Raw genomic sequence first — 19747 nt, forward strand, 5'->3', positions numbered from 1 at the left:
ATAGACACCTTTTTAGGCCTTAACAACCAACTTCAAAATTTGACCTCACTTGACCTGACCTTGACCTGACCTCGACCTGAAATTCATCCAGAGGTGGTCCATATCACTTATTGAGTGTGCCTATTGAATTCTATGAGTAAAATGACCCATAAAACATGTGTCGCACATGCCCTTTTCTATATTTTGTTTTTTTGGTGATCTGACCTTACCTGACCTGACCTTGACCTTGACCTCTGAATGATATTGTATGCAACTAATATTGTCTTGGTAGCCTAAGAACACGTTTTGGGCGATCAGTCTCAGTCCATGACTCCATCCTTCGGCAACTACGGTGCAAGGCCGATACTGTAGAAACTTGCAATTTGTACCCTTGACCTGACCTTGACCTTGACCTCAAACTTTAAATTAAGTACATGTTTTTAGTAGTTCGTGATGAGAGCTTTCGATTGGCGTTTGAATTTTCCAAATCGGACCATTAGTTCGGGAGATAACAGGGGGGGTAAAATTTACCCCCCCCCCCCAGCCCCGCGCGTTCGGCTGGGGACCCCAGCCCCGCGCGGGTTAAAATAAGCGGCGACTATTCTATCTGGGTATGACCAGCCCGACATTTCCGCATCCCCGCGCGGAACGCTACGACCGTGCTGGCGTGGCGAACCTCGTTCGGCGTCTCGTTCCAGCTCGCTGCTGCCCGAAACCCGAAAGAACGTCTGGCGAGCTCCGTGCGGACCCGCGGAAGTTGCAGCATTCCCGCCATTGATCCTCGCGTTTCCCTCTCGGTTACACAATCGCGACGCTGCAGCAGGTCTCGCAAGTGCGATGGTGCATGGACAGAGTTGAGGAGGCGGTGCACCATGGCGAGGTCACGTTCTGTGATGAGTCGCTCTACTCTCGGCCACTCAAGCTCAGTAAGGTGAGGCGTGATATGCTGATGACGTCGGCAGCATTTAACTATTCGTGCACCATGAGTAATTATTTTTTGAACGCGTTTTCGCTGTGTAGCGTTGCATGCTGCCCACACTGCAGTTCACATACATTCAAAATGTATGTGACTATGTATGTGAACTATATATAAGCCAATAGATAGCAAAGAGCTTTATTAACTGCATCCTGTAAATACGAGTGTCTATAAAATAAGAGTACCTGTGAATACGAGTGTCAATAAATACGGCGCCAGAGTGCTGCAAAGGCACTCGTTGTTCGTAGCAGCCACAGGCGAAGAGAAGCCCGTGCATTCTGCCGTAGCGCTGCAGCAGCAGCAGCAGCAGAAGCCAGTTAAGAGCCCGCCGTCTCCGTGGCACAGCAGCAGTAGCATACATATGCAGACGACACATCACACAACAGAAGCCACCGCGTCGCCTGCCGGGACCGTGCTGTTTGCTATAAGCCAGCAGCAAAAGCAGAAGCGAGACCACATATCAGCAGCAGCCGCGCCGTCTGCTAGACAGCAGAAATAGCAGAAGTGGCAGCAGCAGAAACAACAAAAGTAGACAACACACAGTCACCGCGCCGTCTGCTGCCGCTCCGAGCACCATCTGGCTGCCCGGCCGGCCGTGACGGGACGGTAACGTTCCTCGTCCGTACTCCGTGACGGAAACGTTACCGGTGGCCGGGCACCGTTAGCGGCGGGCGACGGCGGCGGCGGCGAGCCGGCGGCGGGCCTCTGCGCTCCGCAGTCCCGGCCCGCGCTCAGAGACGAGCGCCCGAGTCCACAGAGCGAGTCCAGCGCCCGAGTCCAGCCCCCGGAGACAGTCCGAGTCCAACGCCAGAGTCCAGAGCCCGGGACCAGAGTCGGGGAAGAGAGGTAGCTGAGTGCGCCCCTCTGTCAGCGGCCCGTACGTCGACTGGCTCCAGCCGCAGAGACACTACCGCAGGTGAGACAGCGTTTGCAAAAAGACAACGAAAATGGCAGGAGCAAGATTATTTTTGTAAGTTCTTTTTTGGAGGTTCTACGTACCTATTTTCCATTACCAATTTTCCTGGTTTAGGCATTACTAATAGCAAGTATGAACATCGATGCAAATAACCTGCAATATAGGTACAGTGGCAATGCGTTATTTTCGTACATTCCTCGACAATCCATTATTACATTTGCCAAGGTTGCCGACCTATCCTAGCTCGTACCCTCTTTGCTCAGTCTCGAGCGGCCACTTGCATTGAGTGCCGGGTTGCGTGGGCCCTCCGATAGTCGGCACGCCTGGGAGTTTTGTCTTCCGGGTGGTAGCGGCGGCGAGACGTCTACGTCTGCATGCGGGACATTGCCGCTGTCTCGCTGTCCATTTCGAGTGGTTCACAGACAACTGCAGCCATGACTAGAATGGGAGCAGCTTTTACGTAATACAGTATGATGGAAGCTGCTGCCTTCCTCATGACAACCAAAACGAATACGGCGTATCTATTCGCCTGCCTGGCTACCTGCCTACGTTAATGACGGTTTTCAGTATTGCAAAATAGCAAAGCCCAAAGACGAAAGAGCCTTATGTTAATATTCTCCAATCCGCAAAGTACCTAAATATACATACTTACAAACAAGAATGGGAATTGCATGCATATGCGAACTTGCTCATGCATATGTAGGCTGGCGTGCAACAACTTAATCACATTTTCGAATTGCAGTACCTACATCCTGAAAGAATAATACCTGCTCCACCAGGCGTGGGATGTTTTAGTTGGTAATCAACTCAACGCACACGAATATTATATCTCATGTATAATGGAGGTACTTGGATAGTACCGTATTCAACCTGCATCCATTCCGTTCCGCGTCATCACTTCTCTATCTCGGCCACATTTTCTGAAATACGGAGCCGGATGCTGCAGTAGCCGTATGATTTAATCACATGGGGCACAATACCGTATCGACTAGCTGTGTGGCAAGTATCGCCGTAATTATCTCGCCAGCGGGTGGGCCGTCTAACGAATGGGACTCCCTGTTGATGATCGCTCAGAGCAAGACACGGGGTGCTCCGGAACCGTCAGTGAGTCGGAAAGACCGCGGGAGGGCTGTGGCTAGGGGACACCCCCACGGCCCGACCGGAAACGCAGAAAGGTTCTCTTGGGGTATTGTATCATGGTTTCATGAAGAGGGCTGTGGTGCTGGTTAACATTGTGAACTGATGATGTAGCGCTGTAACTCACTTGCTTTCCTAAGCCCGGCTGTGTGAATGGTTCAACTCACTCAGTGAGTTGAGTGAAGGCACTCACGAGTGCCTTCACTCAGGTCTTCTCTCAGCTCGCCTGTGGGGCAGTGGGGGTTGGTTCCGTTCCGTGTCACTGAGCCCCTCCCAGCTCCTCCGTGCGAGCTCGTTGTCTCTGCGCGTCAGGAGCTGAGCCGCTGCACGGGGCGACAAGTGCGGCCTGCAAACGGTCACGGTCCACTGCTCTGCACACACGGTCACGGGCGGCTGGCCCGGTCAGGTAGCGGTACGGCCTACCGGCGTGTGTGCTCATCTCGGCTCACATCTGACCCCTTCCCCTGCTTACAGTTAAACAGTTGATCTCGGTTCCATCTGATCGATCCATGGCTTACATACAGTTAACCATTTTATCAGCTCACAACTGATCCGGTCCACAGCTCACATCTGATCCGGTCCACAGCTCACAAGTGATCCGGTCCACGGCTCATATCTGCCCCGTTCCTCTGCTTGACCAGTTTATCAGTTCATAGCTGACCGTTCCCTGGCTCATATCTGACCGTTCCCCGGCTCTGACCAAATCCCAGCCCAGATCTGACTCGTTCCTCACTGCGGTCGTCCGTAGGGGTTATGTCGCACTGTGCATGGGAACGTGAAAATGTCCTTTTGATGAAATTCGCACGCCGGTACTTTTTTTGTTCATTTATTTGCACAGAAAACAAGGTGGTTTATCTGACTAAATCAATTTTACTACACCTTTTTGCACTCAAAATAGGCATCTTTTCATTCAATTTCGGCGAATTGCATTCAATTTTAGCGATCTCTCATTTGCTTCAAATAGAGAGATCGCTAAAATTGAATGCAATTCGCCGAAATTGAATGAAAAGATGCCTATTTTGAGTGCAAAAAGGTGTATATTCATGGCCGGGAAAAATCGTATTTGAGCTGATATGTTTTGAACCAGACATGGTTTCCAATATCTTTCCCTTCATTATGAATGTTAGAAAAGTTGAACTTTCTACTATTCAGTCTAAGCTGCGTGAAGCGCCGCTCATCCTGCTCACGACAAACGCGTCGTTACACGCCACGCTACCTCTAAAAACCACCGTGCTCCAGCTACTCCAGAAGGCGTGAAAACGGGCACGGCAGCGGCAGTCGGCAGTCGGCACACCTGACCCGGGTGCACGGCACTGTGAGCAGGCGGGGCGCACCATGTGCAGCCAACCGTGACCACACAGCGCCTACACTGGGCCGCCGGGTCAGTGGGCCAGCCGGCGTGGCGCCGCCGCCGACAGTCGCGGCAGCCGGCACAGAGCGCGACGCCCCGTCTCGGCCGGGCGCGTGGTGCCGGGTCTCGGGAAAGGCGTCATGTCAAGTCTCGGGAGGGCGTGGAGTGGAATCGCTGCTGAATGTTGGCGGGAGCCGGGGGCAGGAGAGGTGACATGGTAGACTGGCTGGAATGATGCAGGCCGGCAGCTGGGTACGGTGACATGGAGATGGCACCTATGACTTCGATAAAAAAAACTTATGACACAGTGAAAACTAAAAACACCATTGACACTAAGCAGATATTACCGACGCCGACACGACGCTATTGAAGCTGAGCAGTGAACAGTGATCGCTGAAGCATGTCTGCCCGCTGGGCTGCACCGCGGCTACCGCTGAGTGCTGGTGCTCCGACCGGTCCGTTCGATGGACTGTGACGCTGACGTTTTTCCGCTCCACGCTGGGCGTGACACCGTTACTCGGCGCGGCCGGTACGCGTACCGTCACCACAGACCGTCGAGCTACGAGTCGAAACTGACTGAACTGGGCCGCAATGTGTCGAACTTTGCCGAACTGTGCCAAAACACGCTATCAGCCATCGAACACCAGTCGCCCGCCCCGAAAACCTCTCATAAAACCACAGCGCGTTGTTCATAGGGCCGTCTGTTCGGCCACAGGGGCCACCTGTTGTCCGCTATGAACTGCCGGCCGTCTGGATTGGCCACCTGTTGTGGCGGCCACCGTCCCGTAACGGGCACAGGCCGCAGCTGATCCGGTCCGTGTGTTATGTTTGTTTGGTGTGTGCCGTGTTTGGGTTCCGTGTTTGATGACCATGGTGTCTGTTCTGTCGCAGGTTATGAACATGCTGCTGCATCTACTGTTGGGAGCGGTGCTGATCGCGGGAGGCACGGCTGACTTCGAGGAACAGAGCCAGTCGTACCGACAGGAACCAAGAGGTAAGAAATCGTAAAGGACCGGGACAACAGGGTAAGAAGTCTTACCTGTAGAGTAGAGTCTGACTTTGAGGAGCGGAGCAAGCCCATTACCATGATTTGATTCATGGTTCAAGGCACAAGCTATGGTTTTGCGATAAAACTCATAAAAACGGCAATCAAACAATAAGAACTGAAAAACATTTCAGTGGGGAGCGGCCCGATATAATAAATCATGTAGACGGAAACCAAATCTGCAACAGCCCTATAAAAACAGGATCATGAAATGAGAAATCGGACATATCATGGAGCATAGATAACAGTGGAACAGTAGTTCCACTGTTATCTATGAATGGAGCCATGATTACAACCGTGAGTCGAAATAGCGGTCCCAACAGACCAGCAACCACAATCATAGCAACCATCACAATCCAATTCCTTCATCGCATCACGAATGCCTTTGTATTGAAAAACCTGCTCGCTGCTGGTCATTTATTTTCTTGATATGGCTAAAGTGATTGAAATTCTTCTTTGCTGGGCGGTGAGCCTTTATCTTCAAAAGGTTCCACATATACATAGGTCTAATGAAACATATTTCTTTCAACACTGCGAGCTCAGACATCGCACGTGAAGCACACGTGCTCTGCTCCCGGAAGGTGCCGTTTTCATACCGCGTGGCGCGGTGAGCGATCCGTCTGGGGCCGCCCACGCGCCGTGAGGTCATTGCCAATCCGCCGCTGCCGCTACCGATGGATAGCTGCTAGAGGAGGTTGCCGACAAAACATCAATCAAACCTTGGGCTGCCGTGGGCTTTTGAAAAGCTCACACACTGATAGGGAGAGTTCTGGAGTCCTAACAGGCGTGAGACAAAGATGAGCGCCTAGCGACATCCGAGTAGGTATGTGGTGAAACTGGTAATTGAATCAACTCTAAAAGATTGTTGGTGAATCATGAGGTTCTGACTTCTGATTTTTTTCGTTTATTTACCAGCTCTCAGCTCTGATGCACTCAATACAGGAACAGAATATATCTATACCATCATCACCATCAACGATTGATAAATCAATAATCAAACAGTCTGTTTGGCTTCAGGTGACACTTCATAGCCGTTGGTCACAAATGTATAATTGTATAGGCATGCTCGTTATTAAACAATAGTCGATCAATCAACTAACAACGTTCTTATATGTATCAAACATGACGCATATGTGTGTACTGCATACCAAATCGATACCTGCAACATGCAATTTCTAACAAGTTTGTCCCGTTTCAGGTTTTGTGGAATCACTCACTGAAATGTTCGGAAATCTCGGAAACTTTCAGAGTGCGATCAATGGTGGCCTGGAACAGGTAAATAGATATCTTTTTTATTTTAATATGGGAGCTTACTTTTAGCACCTATGCTTAATGCTTGCTGCTGAGCTCGGCTTCAACTGAAAGAAACATTGCTGCATATTTGTTGAAGACCCGTATTACTATCTCAATCTTAGTTTCGGTAAAAAACAGTGCGTTTAAATGCAGTGTGTTTTACAGGGTTGGCAGGAAAATACCATCAACTCCCACGCAGGACCCACTGCCTCTGTTGACCAAGAGCAGTCAGTCCCTCACCCTCATGAACAGCTCCTCATGCAGTATGAAGAAACCTTCATGAGCGTTGAGCAGTTTCGTCTCGTGCTGATCCAGTGCCCCTCCTCCGCCCCGGTACAGGTGAGCGGCGGTCTCAGCGAGGCGTCTCGGTTCGCCTCTTTGGTCGGCGGTGACCTGGCCGAGGGCCTGGGCCCAGCACGCGGCTGGGCCGGAGGTCAGCTCCGCCAGAGCAGCGGCCTCATCGAGGGACTCATGAGGATGCTCGGAGTGGACTCGGACAAATTGGGAGTTATGGCGCTGAACGCGCTCATCTACCTGGCTGAGTGGGTGAGTTTGACGAACGGGAGTTGGGGAGTGGGTGAGTTTGACGAACGGGAAATGGGGAGTGGGTCAGTTTGACGAACGGGAGTTGGGGAGTGAGGGAGCTATATGGGGAGATGATGACAATGGGGTGAGTTATGTGACTGAAGGAGGGTGTCTGGTGATGAAGATTTGTCTTCTTGAGCGCTTTCAAGGAATAAGATTCCCTGACTCAAAGTTAAATGACGTAGGTATTGCGCTTGCGAACCTTTATCGTTTCTCGCGTTTCACGTTTTCATTGCGTTTTGCATCACAGTGTTTCTTCTCATTCCATTTCTAAAATGTCATCGCATCCATCTTCCATTCAGATTCATTCATCCAAATCCCGCCTTATGTTCAGATCAAAGTCTCGCGCAGTGTTCGTTTCCGCCTCGCCTCACTTCCGGTAGGTATATCACATAACAGCCTTAGGCACCAATAGCGATGCGTCGAAATTGACGCATCGCTCAGAGCTGGTATGCTGAGGCGCTGCGTCGTCTCGCTATGAAATTTGCCGCCGCATCGATCGCTGAATGTCTCCCCACCCACCAAAGGTCACACAATCAGCCCTTCGCGAGAGTGATGCAACGACAACCAATATCGCCTCCCATTGTCCAGCTCAGCGTCATTGAATCTCGCTGAAATTTATCCCAGAGGTCAAACGGAACCGGTTGAGGCCGCCTTCGGAAGACATTTTATTTTAGTTAAAAAAGAAGTAAGAATGAATGCTTATACACACGTATTTTCGCTATTGGGTGTGGTATTTATGTCGTTATAACCGGAATTCAGTTTGTCTAATATTTATAAGTCCAGACTTGACGTCTGTTGCTCCGGAAAGCATCATCAAAGGCCTCTCTAGGAGCTAATAATATCGTCACGCTCTGGCATAAGTCGTTACTTTTTTCATAATGTCCTCGCTGCCAGCCACGTTATATAACTGAAGTGGCCATTATCCGTCAGTATCGATACTCCTATTGCCGTTCCAGACTAGCAAAGAAAGCAAAACCATCAGACGCCGAGCTGCGACCGTCAAAATAGTCCCCATTAACCCTGTCGCTAGTGTGAGGAGCTTAGCCGGGCTCGGCGATCCAATCCCAAAAGGCACCAGCCCCAGAGCACTTACGCTTGAATCACAGTGGCGTAGGCTCTAATGAGATTTACTCTCCCGATGGAGTCTTAATGCATCCTTAGAGCGGTGCTAAAGCTTCTTACCAAGTGCCGGCCCACCAGCTGCTCGGGATAACGCTAATTCACGATCCCTAGGCCAACAGGGACAACCCTAAGGCAGAACCGTGGCCGGCGAAGGCTCCATAACTCATTTGATTGTCTGAATCGAGCTGATGTTCGATGTCTATTTATGGCTACTGATTAAGAAACTTGAATCCGTCATTAATTTGTCATGATCAGTTGTTTCATTTCCAGGGCAAAACAATTACCTACGGAATGGTTCCGTGATGGACGGCTATGGGTAGCTAACATTCTTCATTTAGAGATTGAAACGTAAATCACTAAATTTTCATTGGTCATCTCTTGGACTAGCAGGGTACAAGGCTGATGGGTCTGGAATTGCATTATCAGTGGAATTCAAAATGCATTTAGAACCAACAGTCATCACTCTCCTGCACACACGCGAACGCCGACCTTTGTGCTGGACTGTGGATGCGTCACCAGCGGCGAACAAGCGGCCCGAACAAGCGAGACACTGTATCAAACTCGTGGTATGCTGTACATACGCCACTACTTCTCCCACTTCATATAAGCACTGCTTTCGCTAACTTGGGTGTTAAGGTCTACTTAAAGGGACCCTCCCACCTTCAAAAAAGTTTATGAATTGGCATGAAAGTGATGTCGCTCGGTTCAGAAAGAGCGAAAACGAATATCTACCAAATTTCACCGAAAAATATTCACCGGTTTTCAAGATATTAGACTTTTACTTTTGTTTACTTTTTTGGGATCTCCGCTGTTTCTAGCGACTTTATTTTAGAAGTGCGGCGTTTGCGGCAGATGTTGCGCGCAAATAGCATATACCACCGCGTGCTACAAAACGTTTTAGTCAAACATTTAAAAATCGTTAGATATTTGCGCTGACGTCACACATTCAGAGGGGTATTCCTAAGCATTAGCCCCTCTGAATCAAAATGCTGCAATTTTGAAATTCAATATTTCCGATTTAAGGCATTTCTCGATGTTGTGAGTGCCGAAACCGGTAATTGTGAGCCAGGGACCCCATTTTGGCTATCTCAACTCAAATCTAATGTTAAGGTGGGAGGGTCCCTTTAACCGTTCGTTGCCACCCGGAAAACCTGGAAAGCTAGTTACGATGAGCCGGCGGAAGGCATGGAAGCTCGGTCGGTTGTCACCAATCCCTGCACCGAGTAACATAAGACGGTAGCTCATTAGCGCTAGTCAGGGGCCAGGAAGCCGGGCTGGGAATCCGAGAAGACACATGAGACTGATTGGAAGCACCGGAGAACGCGCAGATCTGGGGCGGGACGCACTCGCGGAACACATCTCTGTCGGAGGGACAGCCAGAGACATGATTGTACGAGTACTCGTACCTAGTACTAACCATGGCCGGCGCTACGGCGATTAGCAAACACTTATTTCTGCAAGCCACGCTTTCAGTTGAACGGGTACGGCTCAGAATGATAAACAAATACACAACTTAACCCTCGCATGTGTGCGGCGTTTGCCAGCTTCTAATGTGTAGGGGGGGGGGTCGGTTGGACCCCCCTTGCCGTTTGGCCCCTGATCGAGCTAGAGCTTCGCGGAAAAAACGAGCGTGTTGCCCGTGACGAGAGGAAGCCGATGATACCCAATTTTAAGGTCCTAGGTCATTGGTTGACCTTCCAGGTCAGGTCAATGACCCAAAGTCGGGAAAATCGGGACCTGTTAGAAAGTCGTAAAGTGTGGCTGCTAAGGGGTTTTTCGGGGTGCTGATCACGAATATCGTGATAGTTTTGATCACAGATGATGTCTTGAAGCATTTAGACCAGGTCGGGTCAGGTCAGGTCAGGTCAACCAGTAGGCGTGGTGACGGGTATTCGTAGTACGTGTCAACCACCTCTGACAGCTTCGTAACATGTTACGAAGTCACCAAAACTACTTCGTAAATGTTCAAATGGTTGCTAAATTCGAATTCAGCTCCAAAAACTAGCCTAGAAACATGTAAAACTCGAAAAAGTGACCTGAGGTCACCCGAGGTCACCAAAGGTCAATGACCTGACCTGACCTTCAGGTGACCTTGACACACACGGGAGTAACATCAAATCACATGTTGGAACGTTTGAAACCACGAAAAGCTTGCAAACACGCGGCTAGTGCGAGCCGACATACGCGAAATCGCGATTCCGGCCAAACATGGTCTCGGAAAAGAGGTCACAGGTCAAAGGTCATTTGGGTCAGGGTCATGAAATTTTCAGGGTAGGTGTAAAATTAATCAATGCGAGGGTACTGAAAGTTTCGTCGCGATCGGCCGCTTTTTACGCGAGTTATTTGCGAAAAACCATGGGGGGGGGTCCATCCGACCCCCCCCCTACACATGCGAGGGTTAAATGTGTTGGCAAATTACCATGGAAATCAGTTGCAAAAAAGCTATGCTTTTCGTCGTGCTTGTTGGTGTCGTGTCGACAATATCTCATAAAATTGGTGTGAAAACCTAGATGCAACCAGAGCCATGCCTTACCAGCTTCTTGGCGTTGTTTGGCAGTGGGTGATTATAATAGCCTGGATCAGATTGCTGGCCTTTGCAACAGCGACGACCGCGTACAACTATAAATGGCGCATTCGGTTTGATGTTACAGCCCACGCCCATTCCATTAGGCCCAAGGAGTTGCTTTGCGCAAATGTAAATGAGATGCCGTATTTTTAGGCAATGCGTCACTGGCAATCTCGCAGTTAAAAATATCGTCCGAATCCCAGGGGGAATGAAACACGGCGTAAACATTGAGTTGCGTCATCGTCTGTACCCGTTCAGACGGCATGTGTTGCCAGGCTCTGAGCGCCGCCTGCGGGGCAGAACAGCGACACAGCACAGCTTATAATCTTGTGCCTAGATGGCGCTAGTAGAAACGCCTGGTGGTTATGCTGTACCGCAGCGCTTTGCGTTGCTTGCGGCGCAGTTTGCCGCTAAGACGAGGCATTTACACTGTTTCAAAATGCAAATATTGTTGGCATCATATCTTGCAGGCTTCCGATTTCACTGAGAAGCACGCATCATCAGTTACGTTTGGAATATCGAAGCTGCATGGCCTATGGTTGTTAGTTGGTTTGGTCCGTACCTACCGACCAAGAGAATGAGAATGACAGATTTTCGTTCCAAAGAGACCTACTGATGTCGACGCGACGGATATCAATTGGCCCAAGATGCAATGGCTGACTACACATAGAGTAAAACCATTTTACTTGAAGCCAACCATTACAATTTACACATGAACACCTCATCTGGCCAATTTTAACCTGCGCCCGGTGGGGTCTGTCTGTTTATAACGCGACCTGGTGTGTGGGGGGGGGGGGCTCGTATTTTCCCCCCTCGTATCTCCGAAACTACTGGACGGATCCGCAAAATTCAAACGATGATTGAAAGTCTTATCAAATTTGTCGAAGGAAATCCATTTCTATGACCTTGGGGTCATCGATGACGTCACAGGTCAGGTCAAAGATAAAATATTTTGCCGTTCACGGGTCTTCTAGGGAATGCGCTACACCATCGAGTAAGACACATTTTATCGAAAATCAGCGATAGGGCGTCAGCTGCCTAGTACATACACATGTTGTTTTTAGAGGTCACTGATAATACCAGGTCAGGTCACAGGTCAGGTCACCAAGGGTCAGCACATAAGCCAGTGTTCGCCACGGGCCACAAAATCTCGGCCCAGCCCAGCCCAGGCCCATGGCCTGACAGCTCTCCCCGCGAAACCTTTTTTTGTCGAAAACGGCAGAACATGACGTCACTCTGACGTCATTTGCGGCCAACCTATCATATCCTTTGGAAAAGTTTTGCAAATGTGTAAAATTGATGCCCGGGAGGGTAATGAAAGTTTGTTGACGATCGGCGCAGCGGTTCTGGAGATATATGGAAAAGTCTGGAGGGGGGACAAAAATAGCCCCCCCCCCACCAGGGTGCAGTTTAAACGGCTGTTGAGGAGGTATGGAAAACAGATATGTACCTTTGAGCGTATCCTGATGTCATTAAATAGCAAACCCAGCCACACGCCACTTTAACGGCGCCTCTAAGCGTTGAAATGGCAGGGGAATCACGGGAAGGGAGGGCGCTGTTTCCGGCGCCGGAGTCCAACGACGCTCCATCATCCGCCGACCAATATTGGACGGTGACGGTGACGCCGGGCCCTGCCCCGCGCCGAGTGGGAGTAATTACACTCCCGACTGTAAACGGCTCGGCAACAGCCCCGCCGGCGGCCAACACCGCGTGCTGTTTTTCGGCTGCCAGCGGCAACAACAGTTCGACACTGCAGCTAATACCGAGCCAAGGAATGTAGACCTCGTGCGCCGAATTCGTAAACATCCATATTGGAAATGGTGCGCTCAATAGGTGCCGTGTTTGGTGGCATAGAAATATGGAAAGTGACGTTCGGAGCGGCGCCAAGGGAGGATTCTATTTACATAGATAATTAAAAAAGAAGTCTCCGGCAGCAGTCATTAGTACGGGCTAATGCACTTTTATGAGAGCAGGTTATTTCCCACGGGACTAACATTGGTTTTGCGGAAACTTTTCTAGCAGGCCTTTGTGGCGTGCGCTAAGGGGAAGACTATTGAATACAATATAACGCTCGGCTCTGGTTCGAACAAAATTTGTGTGAGCCAACAGCGTCTCACCTCTGATCTTTGGCCGCTGACCACGACCACAGATCTCTGTCTTTTCTCTAACCGCTGACCTCTGACCGCTGATCTCTAACCGCTGACCCTGACCCCTGACCATTGACAGCCAGTCTCTAACCGTCTGACCTCTAACCTCTGACCGTCTGACCACCACCCCACCCCCGCAGATCACCAACTCGGTGCTGGGAGAATCGAACACAGTGGAGAGTCGCTCCGGCGCCGCCCTGCTCGATTGGCTGATGGACGAAAACGTCGGCCACCTCTCCGCTATCGTCCAACGCGCCCAGCAGCCCTCCCTCCCCAAAACCATGATCGAGAGCCTAATCGACCGCACCGGTAACGACACGGCCTGCGTGCAGCTGCTCATCTGCAAAATGTCGCCGGTAGTGTGGGGCGCGCAGAGCGCAGTCAAACAGAGCTTCGCGGCGCGCTCGGTAGATGGCTCTCTGTTCGAGTCGTTCTACCAGTTTCTGCCGTCGATGACTGACTTTGAGCGGTACAGTGAGAGCTGCGAGGGACAGTTCCCCGCGTGTCCACTGATTAATGTATCAGATGAGGATGACTTTGGGAGCGCCATGTGAGACAGCAGGAGCTTGGCGGTCGCGGAGCGGCGGGGGAGCGTGAGGGGCGCACGGTCGTGAGACGGGGACCGTCTCTCGCTGTGCTGCATTGAGTTTTGCGGAAGGCGATTGGATATTGTTTCGCATTGCTTGGCATTAACGTGTCAGTTTCGATGAGTGTATTTAAGGGTGATGAGGACAGCGCTACTTGTAGTTGCAAAATGTTGTCTGACGGTTGTTCGAGTTACCAGTAGACAGGTCTCAAGCTAATCACATTGGGGACAAACTGCAGAGTGAACCGTCCCATTTTCCCGCGTTCATCGGTACTGCAATTATCATTTAGATTATGTCAAGGCTGTTATTATCTACAAAAATCCCCATCACGAAGGCCGTTTGTGCAATCTCACTTCGACGTGTATTGTTATTTATTATTGTTTTTTAATACACGTTATATTTGTTCATTGTCTTCCGTGACAGTTGGCGAGATGTCATGACGAGCTGGCATACAAAGCGAAAAAGCAGAAAAAATGCAAAAAATGGGGCGTGCTATTCGTAGCGGCATTACCCTTCGATCGCAAAGTGTAAGGACATACCTGGTTAAGTGCAATGCACATACTTAATACCTATATGTCAATTTCATTTTTAACCTGATAATGATATCGGGCGTGTCAACTACCCTAGCTTTGTCAGGCAACGGACACAAGTTGTACAAATCATGCCTTGATTGCATCCCATCTGCACGTTGCGATGACCGTTCTATCGTTACTTGGTATCCACTGGTTTTCGGCTCAGAAGGACGAAGTAGCGAAACCGGATCACGATGGAACTTTCCGGAGTGGCACCGTCACCCAGCAGAGCGAGAACTCTGAAGGAGGAGGGGGGGGGGGGGGGGGGGGGTCGCAAGGAAGGGTCAGAGAACATCACGTAGCAGGGTCCAATATCACGGAACAGTCATAGGCGCGGTGAGAATGGAACGAACCTATGGGCTTTAATGCGACTAACAAAGCAAAGAGTAGCGCGCTGGGCTGCAATAAGACAGAGAGCCAAAGACGTCGTTATAACTTATAATCATGATTATGAATGAAAACACAAGCATCTCATGACGAGCAAAACGCTCGGCCATATTCGTGAGGCGACAATCACACAACCATTGCATGACTAACCTGTTCTGAATGTCATCCAGGAACTTTTGTCCGGCCTCCTGGCCCTTGTCAGCTACCATGTTCTGGAACCCCGACCAAGTGCTGCAGTAGCCAACCATGTCGGCGACCGTGCCGTCCAGGTCACAGAAGGTCGACTCGTCCCTGAGAGGAAACAGGTCAATTCGGGTCACAAAAGGCCGACCTGTCCCTGAGAAGAGACAAGGTCATTTTTGGTCACAAAAGGTCGACTCGTCCCTGAGAAGAGTCAAAGTCAGGCTGTTATCTAGGTCACAAAGAGGACGATTACAGTTCAAGAAGTCATAGAGGGTCTCGACTCATCCTTAATGAGAGGTCATGATAAGACTACTAAACAGACTGTTTAAAGCTATAACAGGTCGACTATTCACTAAGACGAATCAGGTCAACTCAGGACACACGAGGTAGACTCGTCCCTGAGAAAATATGACAAGCTTAGACAGTTGCACAAGGTGACAAGGATGTTGTAAAGGTTACGGGTTGTTATATTGTCGGCAAAGGCATGTCCTTTATTACGACACCGACTCTCGGTATCACGAATAGTACCGTATGCCACGAAATAATACCGGTACTACATCAGATGGAGCATCATCAAACCGGGTTGAGCTCAACGGCTGCTGTTGCAGAATAATGTTCTTACTGCAAACGACATTATCAAATCATTATCATTTTCTGCCCTCCCTGTGAACGTGGTGCCAGGATTCGGCAAACTGGGTTTACTGTAGTTAAAGCTTACATGAATTCCGAAGTTTTTTGCCTACGCCATGCACCCAAATAGAGTGAGCTATGCCTCAAGTAAATAAACTCACAATGCATCGAAAACTATTAACGATTGCAGCGAGCTGCTTACTCCCAGTGGTGGGACATCCCCGGACAGGCCACCCATTGTCAATCAGCGGCAATGTGACCGCCCTCCCTCCCAGGACAGGCCACTCTGTGGCCAATCAGCGGCGATGTGACAGCCCTCCCAGGACAGGTCACCCACCTCCTGTGGTCTTCCAGCGGCGACGTGAACCTGCTGTCCGAGTATCCGTTGATGTAGGTGTCCACGCTGCCCTGCTGGATCCAGCCCGCCAGACCCGACACGTACGACTGGAGAGCGGAGATGGGAGCGGGGGGTCAGAAGACCGAGCGAGGCCAGGACCAAGTCAGACACCAGTTGTATGGACTCATTCTACATTAGTCCATGAAAGCACAGAATCTAGATAAGCTACAAACAAATGAACTTCAGGAAAGCTTAACATTACCTGCGATAAACATTAAAAAAAGAAAATCACCCAGCAGAGGCAACAAATGTATAAATTCCTCGTAGCACGACGTTCATCAAAGTTACTTTTTATTTACGACGGCAGACCTACTTGAATAAACCGTGTGACTGTAACGACAAGACAACGACAGCCGGCATAACTTCGGACCCACCTCAGCCAGGAGTTCCCTGACGTCCTCTCTCTCCCGGCCCTGCCAGACCGGCGCCGGCAGTCTATAGCCGACCAGAGCCAGGGCGCCGCCCGGTCTGAGCACCCGCGCCGACTCCGGTAGGAAGGTGCTCATGTCGAACCAATGGCACGCCTGGACGGCCATCACCAGGTCACAGCTGTGCGACGGCAGGGCGATAGCCTCTGCCGGGGATACACTGCGGGAGGGGTGGGTTTGAGCGGTGAACGCTGGGTCGGAACGGTCACGGTGGGGTTGGGTTATCGGTGTCGGAGGTTGGGCAATGTTCGCGTTGACGTTGCTAGTCTGCAGGCTGAGCGCTGATGTTATCAGGAGGTAGAGGTGAGTTTGACGGCGAGCAATCATGATATTTGTGCGAAAACATTCTGAAAGCTGAAAATCGTATTCAATCGCTGACCCAAAGCAAAGTTGCCCACATGATAATTGCCCATGCTGCGACTCATTCGTTTACTCGTATCTCTCGACTGCCGAACGAAGTGTATACTGTGTAGGTATTAGGTAACACTATTTAGGACCCGTCCCGGATCCACCCACAAATCACTCTCAGCTTACGACCGACAGCACAGGTCAAAGGGGAGTTCAGTTGCTACATGACAGGATCCGGCACGTCATACCTGTACGCGATGTTGACGGCCCCGGGGGCGGCCTCTGCCTTGGCCACCTGCGCCGGGCTGACGTCCGTGCCCAGCACGCGCTCAAAGTGCGGCGCCAGCAGCTGCGTGCCCTGGCCGGAGCCGCAGCCGACGTCCACGGCCTGCCGCAGCGGGCCGGGCACCTGAGGGGGCCGGAGGGTCAGCTGTGCGTCCGGTGGAGTGGTCCTGGCCCACGGATGCAGTGGTGGGACGTTTCTAAAACAAAGCAGGACGTCGCGCGGAGCCCGTGCGCCTTCAACCGCTCTAATCGTCCGCCTTATTCAACGATGCATCAGCATTTGACACTCGCAAAACCATCAGATGATCAGACATAAGTCATAAAGCTACAAAGTAACACATACCTACCTATGCTAAAAACTGAATCTATCATTTACTTTGAGCTCCCTCCAAAACAATCAACCACGATCAAGACAGAGGATTATGTAGAGACGGACGAACACAGCCGGTCGAGTGAGTGACCCACCTAGAACACCGGCTATCACTCGCTGTACACACCTTCTCTTTGATGTAGTCGCACACCAGCTGGACCAGCGTGGAAGGAGTGGCGGGCCGGTAGCGCACGTAGAGCTCCGCGTGGTTCGTACCCTCGAAAAACCGTGCAGCCATCGTGCTGCTGGTAGACAGATGGATGGGCGAGAGGGAGAGAAAAGGAGGGAGAGTGGGAGAGCGAGAGGGATAGAGCGGAAACAGAAAGAGAGGAGAACGTGTCAGAGACCGTATGATACACACGATGCAACAAAAAGGTATGATGCGAAAACACGATGAGCAACACCATTCAGCCGATCATTTTCCCGCTAACCGCTCGACATGAGCACCACCGCTCCAATCAACGGCATGATCGCAACAGATTCACACACATTACAAGTGACAGAAAGCCGCTCCATTTCACCCCACCAGTTCTCACCTTTCGCTTAGCGACTCTGATGTTCTCAGCACTGGAGCGGACTGGGCTCGCACAGGCCTGACCGGGAGACGGCGACGAACAGACGCCCAGACACCCTCCTCTACAGGCCGGCCGCCGACCGGCGCCGTCCTAACGGTTCATATACGACAGTCGCCACGTGGCGCGGCGAGACATAAAACAGCCACCAAAATAAACATGACCTCAGCGCATGGTAACGCTAATGGTTGAACAAGTGCTGTCACAAAGTGTCTGTGAGCCGTGAGGGGTGGACAGACACGTTTCTTTCGTAGAATGTCGCAAGTCTAGATCGACGTCCTGGCGTCCCCCGTCTCGAGGCATTTACATGCGTGTAGTCAGTCCACTAGCCACCCGTAAGTCATGAGTCATACTTCATGTTCAGCCAGTCTGACTCGACGCCTCGCCAGTCTGACTCCACGGCCCAACCGTCCGTTTGAATTCACGCTCCAATACCCGTACTGCGCCAGACGACGAGAGACGTTCAATTTGGCCAGCAAATGAGACATGCGTGGGCGCAGCACCTGTCGGACACCATCGCGGCTCCCATAAGCGTGTTACAGCCACGCCCGACAGTCTGAGTGGGCAGACGGCAGACAGACTGCTCAGCGGAGCCGGCGCTCGCCCACAGCCTGGCAACACGACACAGCCGGCGCCGGGAGCCGCGCGGGACTCCAAGTTTGCGGCCGCCCACAGTCCCGCAGGGCAGCTGTCCGCTCCAGGTCTGGCCATCCGGTCCGCGGCGGGGGCGGACGGGTCGTGCTTCAGCTAGCAACGGCCGCTTACCACACACGCCGAGCTCGCTCCGAGTCACCACCAGACCAAGAAAAATGAATAACTGAGCAGGCAAAGTCGCGCTTACACGTGGCTAACGGTTAAGTGAACGATAAATCATGCAATGGAAATGTCACGGGTCATCGGTATCGTCAAAATCACTAAAAATTTTAACGGCGAAATATAAGATGCTGGAAATCGTTCATTGCTTCCTGTGTATGCGTCGTACCTATGCGTTGGTACGAGACGCACATAGGGCCGCGGGTCGACTTGAGGCCGACTTGAGGTCAATGCAAATAGGTACGCCTACTGACGGTGCAGAAACCAGACACCGGTTGCACAGGTAAAACTTCAGCAAGGACCTGGTAGTTATACGGCGCAAATATAATCATACATAAAATGCAAATCAGATATTCATGTCTCACTGCGCTAAGCTAGTTTGAACTTTGACAAGCGGTATTCATCAGCATACGCTCGGACAAAACTACGGAGATACCAACTGCGCAGGTATTATGAAAAGAATTGATGCTACATTAATTACAGGGAAGCAGTAGAAAATGCGAAGAAAACACTTTGTTACATAAAGACCCTAATCCAAACTCAGGATATGCTACAAGATCGAACCCAGAAACGCTAGACATCTAGGGCCACTATCTGTGACTGCAACAACGTTTTTCTTCTTTCTTTTAGCATGTTACAACTTACAACTAAAACCAGCATTGAAAATTCATTTCACGATTATTTCGACTGGCGATTTACATCCACACTAGGGCTGAACAGCAATAACGTTTAGCGCAACGTCCAAATGACCAATTTTACTCCAAAGTTCAGCGTACCCAGCCCATCTGATTATTTTACGTCAAGGAAGCAAGTCTGTCGTTTGGGCACGTTAGGCGGGTGGTGGGCGCACAACTCACACCGGTTCTGGGAGACCGTCGGCAGGGGGCGTGATTGCATTACACTGGCGCCGAGGGTGTTGGACGGCACGATAATTGCACCTGGCTGGCGCGTCTCTCCGCTCTCAGAGCATCAGCGAAGTGGGTCACCATCCTCTTCAGACCATCCCACGCAGTCGAGAGCTGACAGCTCCGGGTACTGGGCGCGCACAGTCGCCG

The 19747-nt window shown here is 51.0% G+C and overlaps 2 protein-coding genes across 2 annotated transcripts; one reads left to right on the top strand and one right to left on the bottom strand.

The window, feature by feature from the left end:
- Positions 1–1662: 1662 nt before the first annotated feature.
- Positions 1663–14114, top strand: LOC122376127. The gene is made up of 5 exons (XM_043355826.1): positions 1663–1871; positions 5251–5353; positions 6603–6679; positions 7037–7243; positions 13261–14114. Exons 2-5 carry the CDS (start codon positions 5254–5256, stop codon positions 13672–13674), a joined length of 798 nt encoding a protein of 265 aa, XP_043211761.1. The 5' UTR covers positions 1663–1871; positions 5251–5253; the 3' UTR covers positions 13675–14114.
- Positions 14050–18939, bottom strand: LOC122376126 (putative methyltransferase DDB_G0268948). Its single transcript, XM_043355825.1, has 7 exons — positions 17844–18939; positions 17435–17549; positions 16901–17061; positions 16251–16464; positions 15817–15923; positions 14817–14957; positions 14050–14518 (listed from the first exon to the last, which is right to left on the bottom strand). The coding sequence occupies exons 2-7, from the start codon at positions 17543–17545 to the stop codon at positions 14416–14418; spliced, it is 837 nt and encodes a 278-aa protein (XP_043211760.1). The 5' UTR covers positions 17546–17549; positions 17844–18939; the 3' UTR covers positions 14050–14415.
- Between the last annotated feature and the right edge of the window lie 808 nt (positions 18940–19747).

The sequence above is a fragment of the Amphibalanus amphitrite genome, unplaced genomic scaffold (assembly GCF_019059575.1).
Source record: "Amphibalanus amphitrite isolate SeventyFive unplaced genomic scaffold, NRLGWU_Aamphi_draft 002026F_arrow, whole genome shotgun sequence".
Taxonomy (NCBI): Eukaryota; Metazoa; Arthropoda; class Thecostraca; order Balanomorpha; family Balanidae; genus Amphibalanus; species Amphibalanus amphitrite.

Bases quoted from the DNA above. Each gene is read 5' to 3' on its own strand.
- LOC122376126 (XM_043355825.1), bottom strand. From the start codon at position 17,545: ATGGCTGCACGGTTTTTCGAGGGTACGAACCACGCGGAGCTCTACGTG. The intron at 15,924-16,250 runs GTGGGTCCGAAG...TCCGCTCTCCAG, and splicing joins TCAGGGAACTCCTGGCTGAG to TCGTACGTGTCGGGTCTGGC. The intron at 14,958-15,816 runs GTGGGTGACCTG...GTTTCCTCTCAG, and splicing joins CCGCTGGAAGACCACAGGAG to GGACGAGTCGACCTTCTGTG.
- LOC122376127 (XM_043355826.1), top strand. From the start codon at position 5,254: ATGAACATGCTGCTGCATCTACTGTTGGGAGCGGTGCTGATCGCGGGA. The intron at 6,680-7,036 runs GTAAATAGATAT...GCCCCGGTACAG, and splicing joins TCAATGGTGGCCTGGAACAG to GTGAGCGGCGGTCTCAGCGA. The intron at 7,244-13,260 runs GTGAGTTTGACG...CCACCCCCGCAG, and splicing joins TCATCTACCTGGCTGAGTGG to ATCACCAACTCGGTGCTGGG.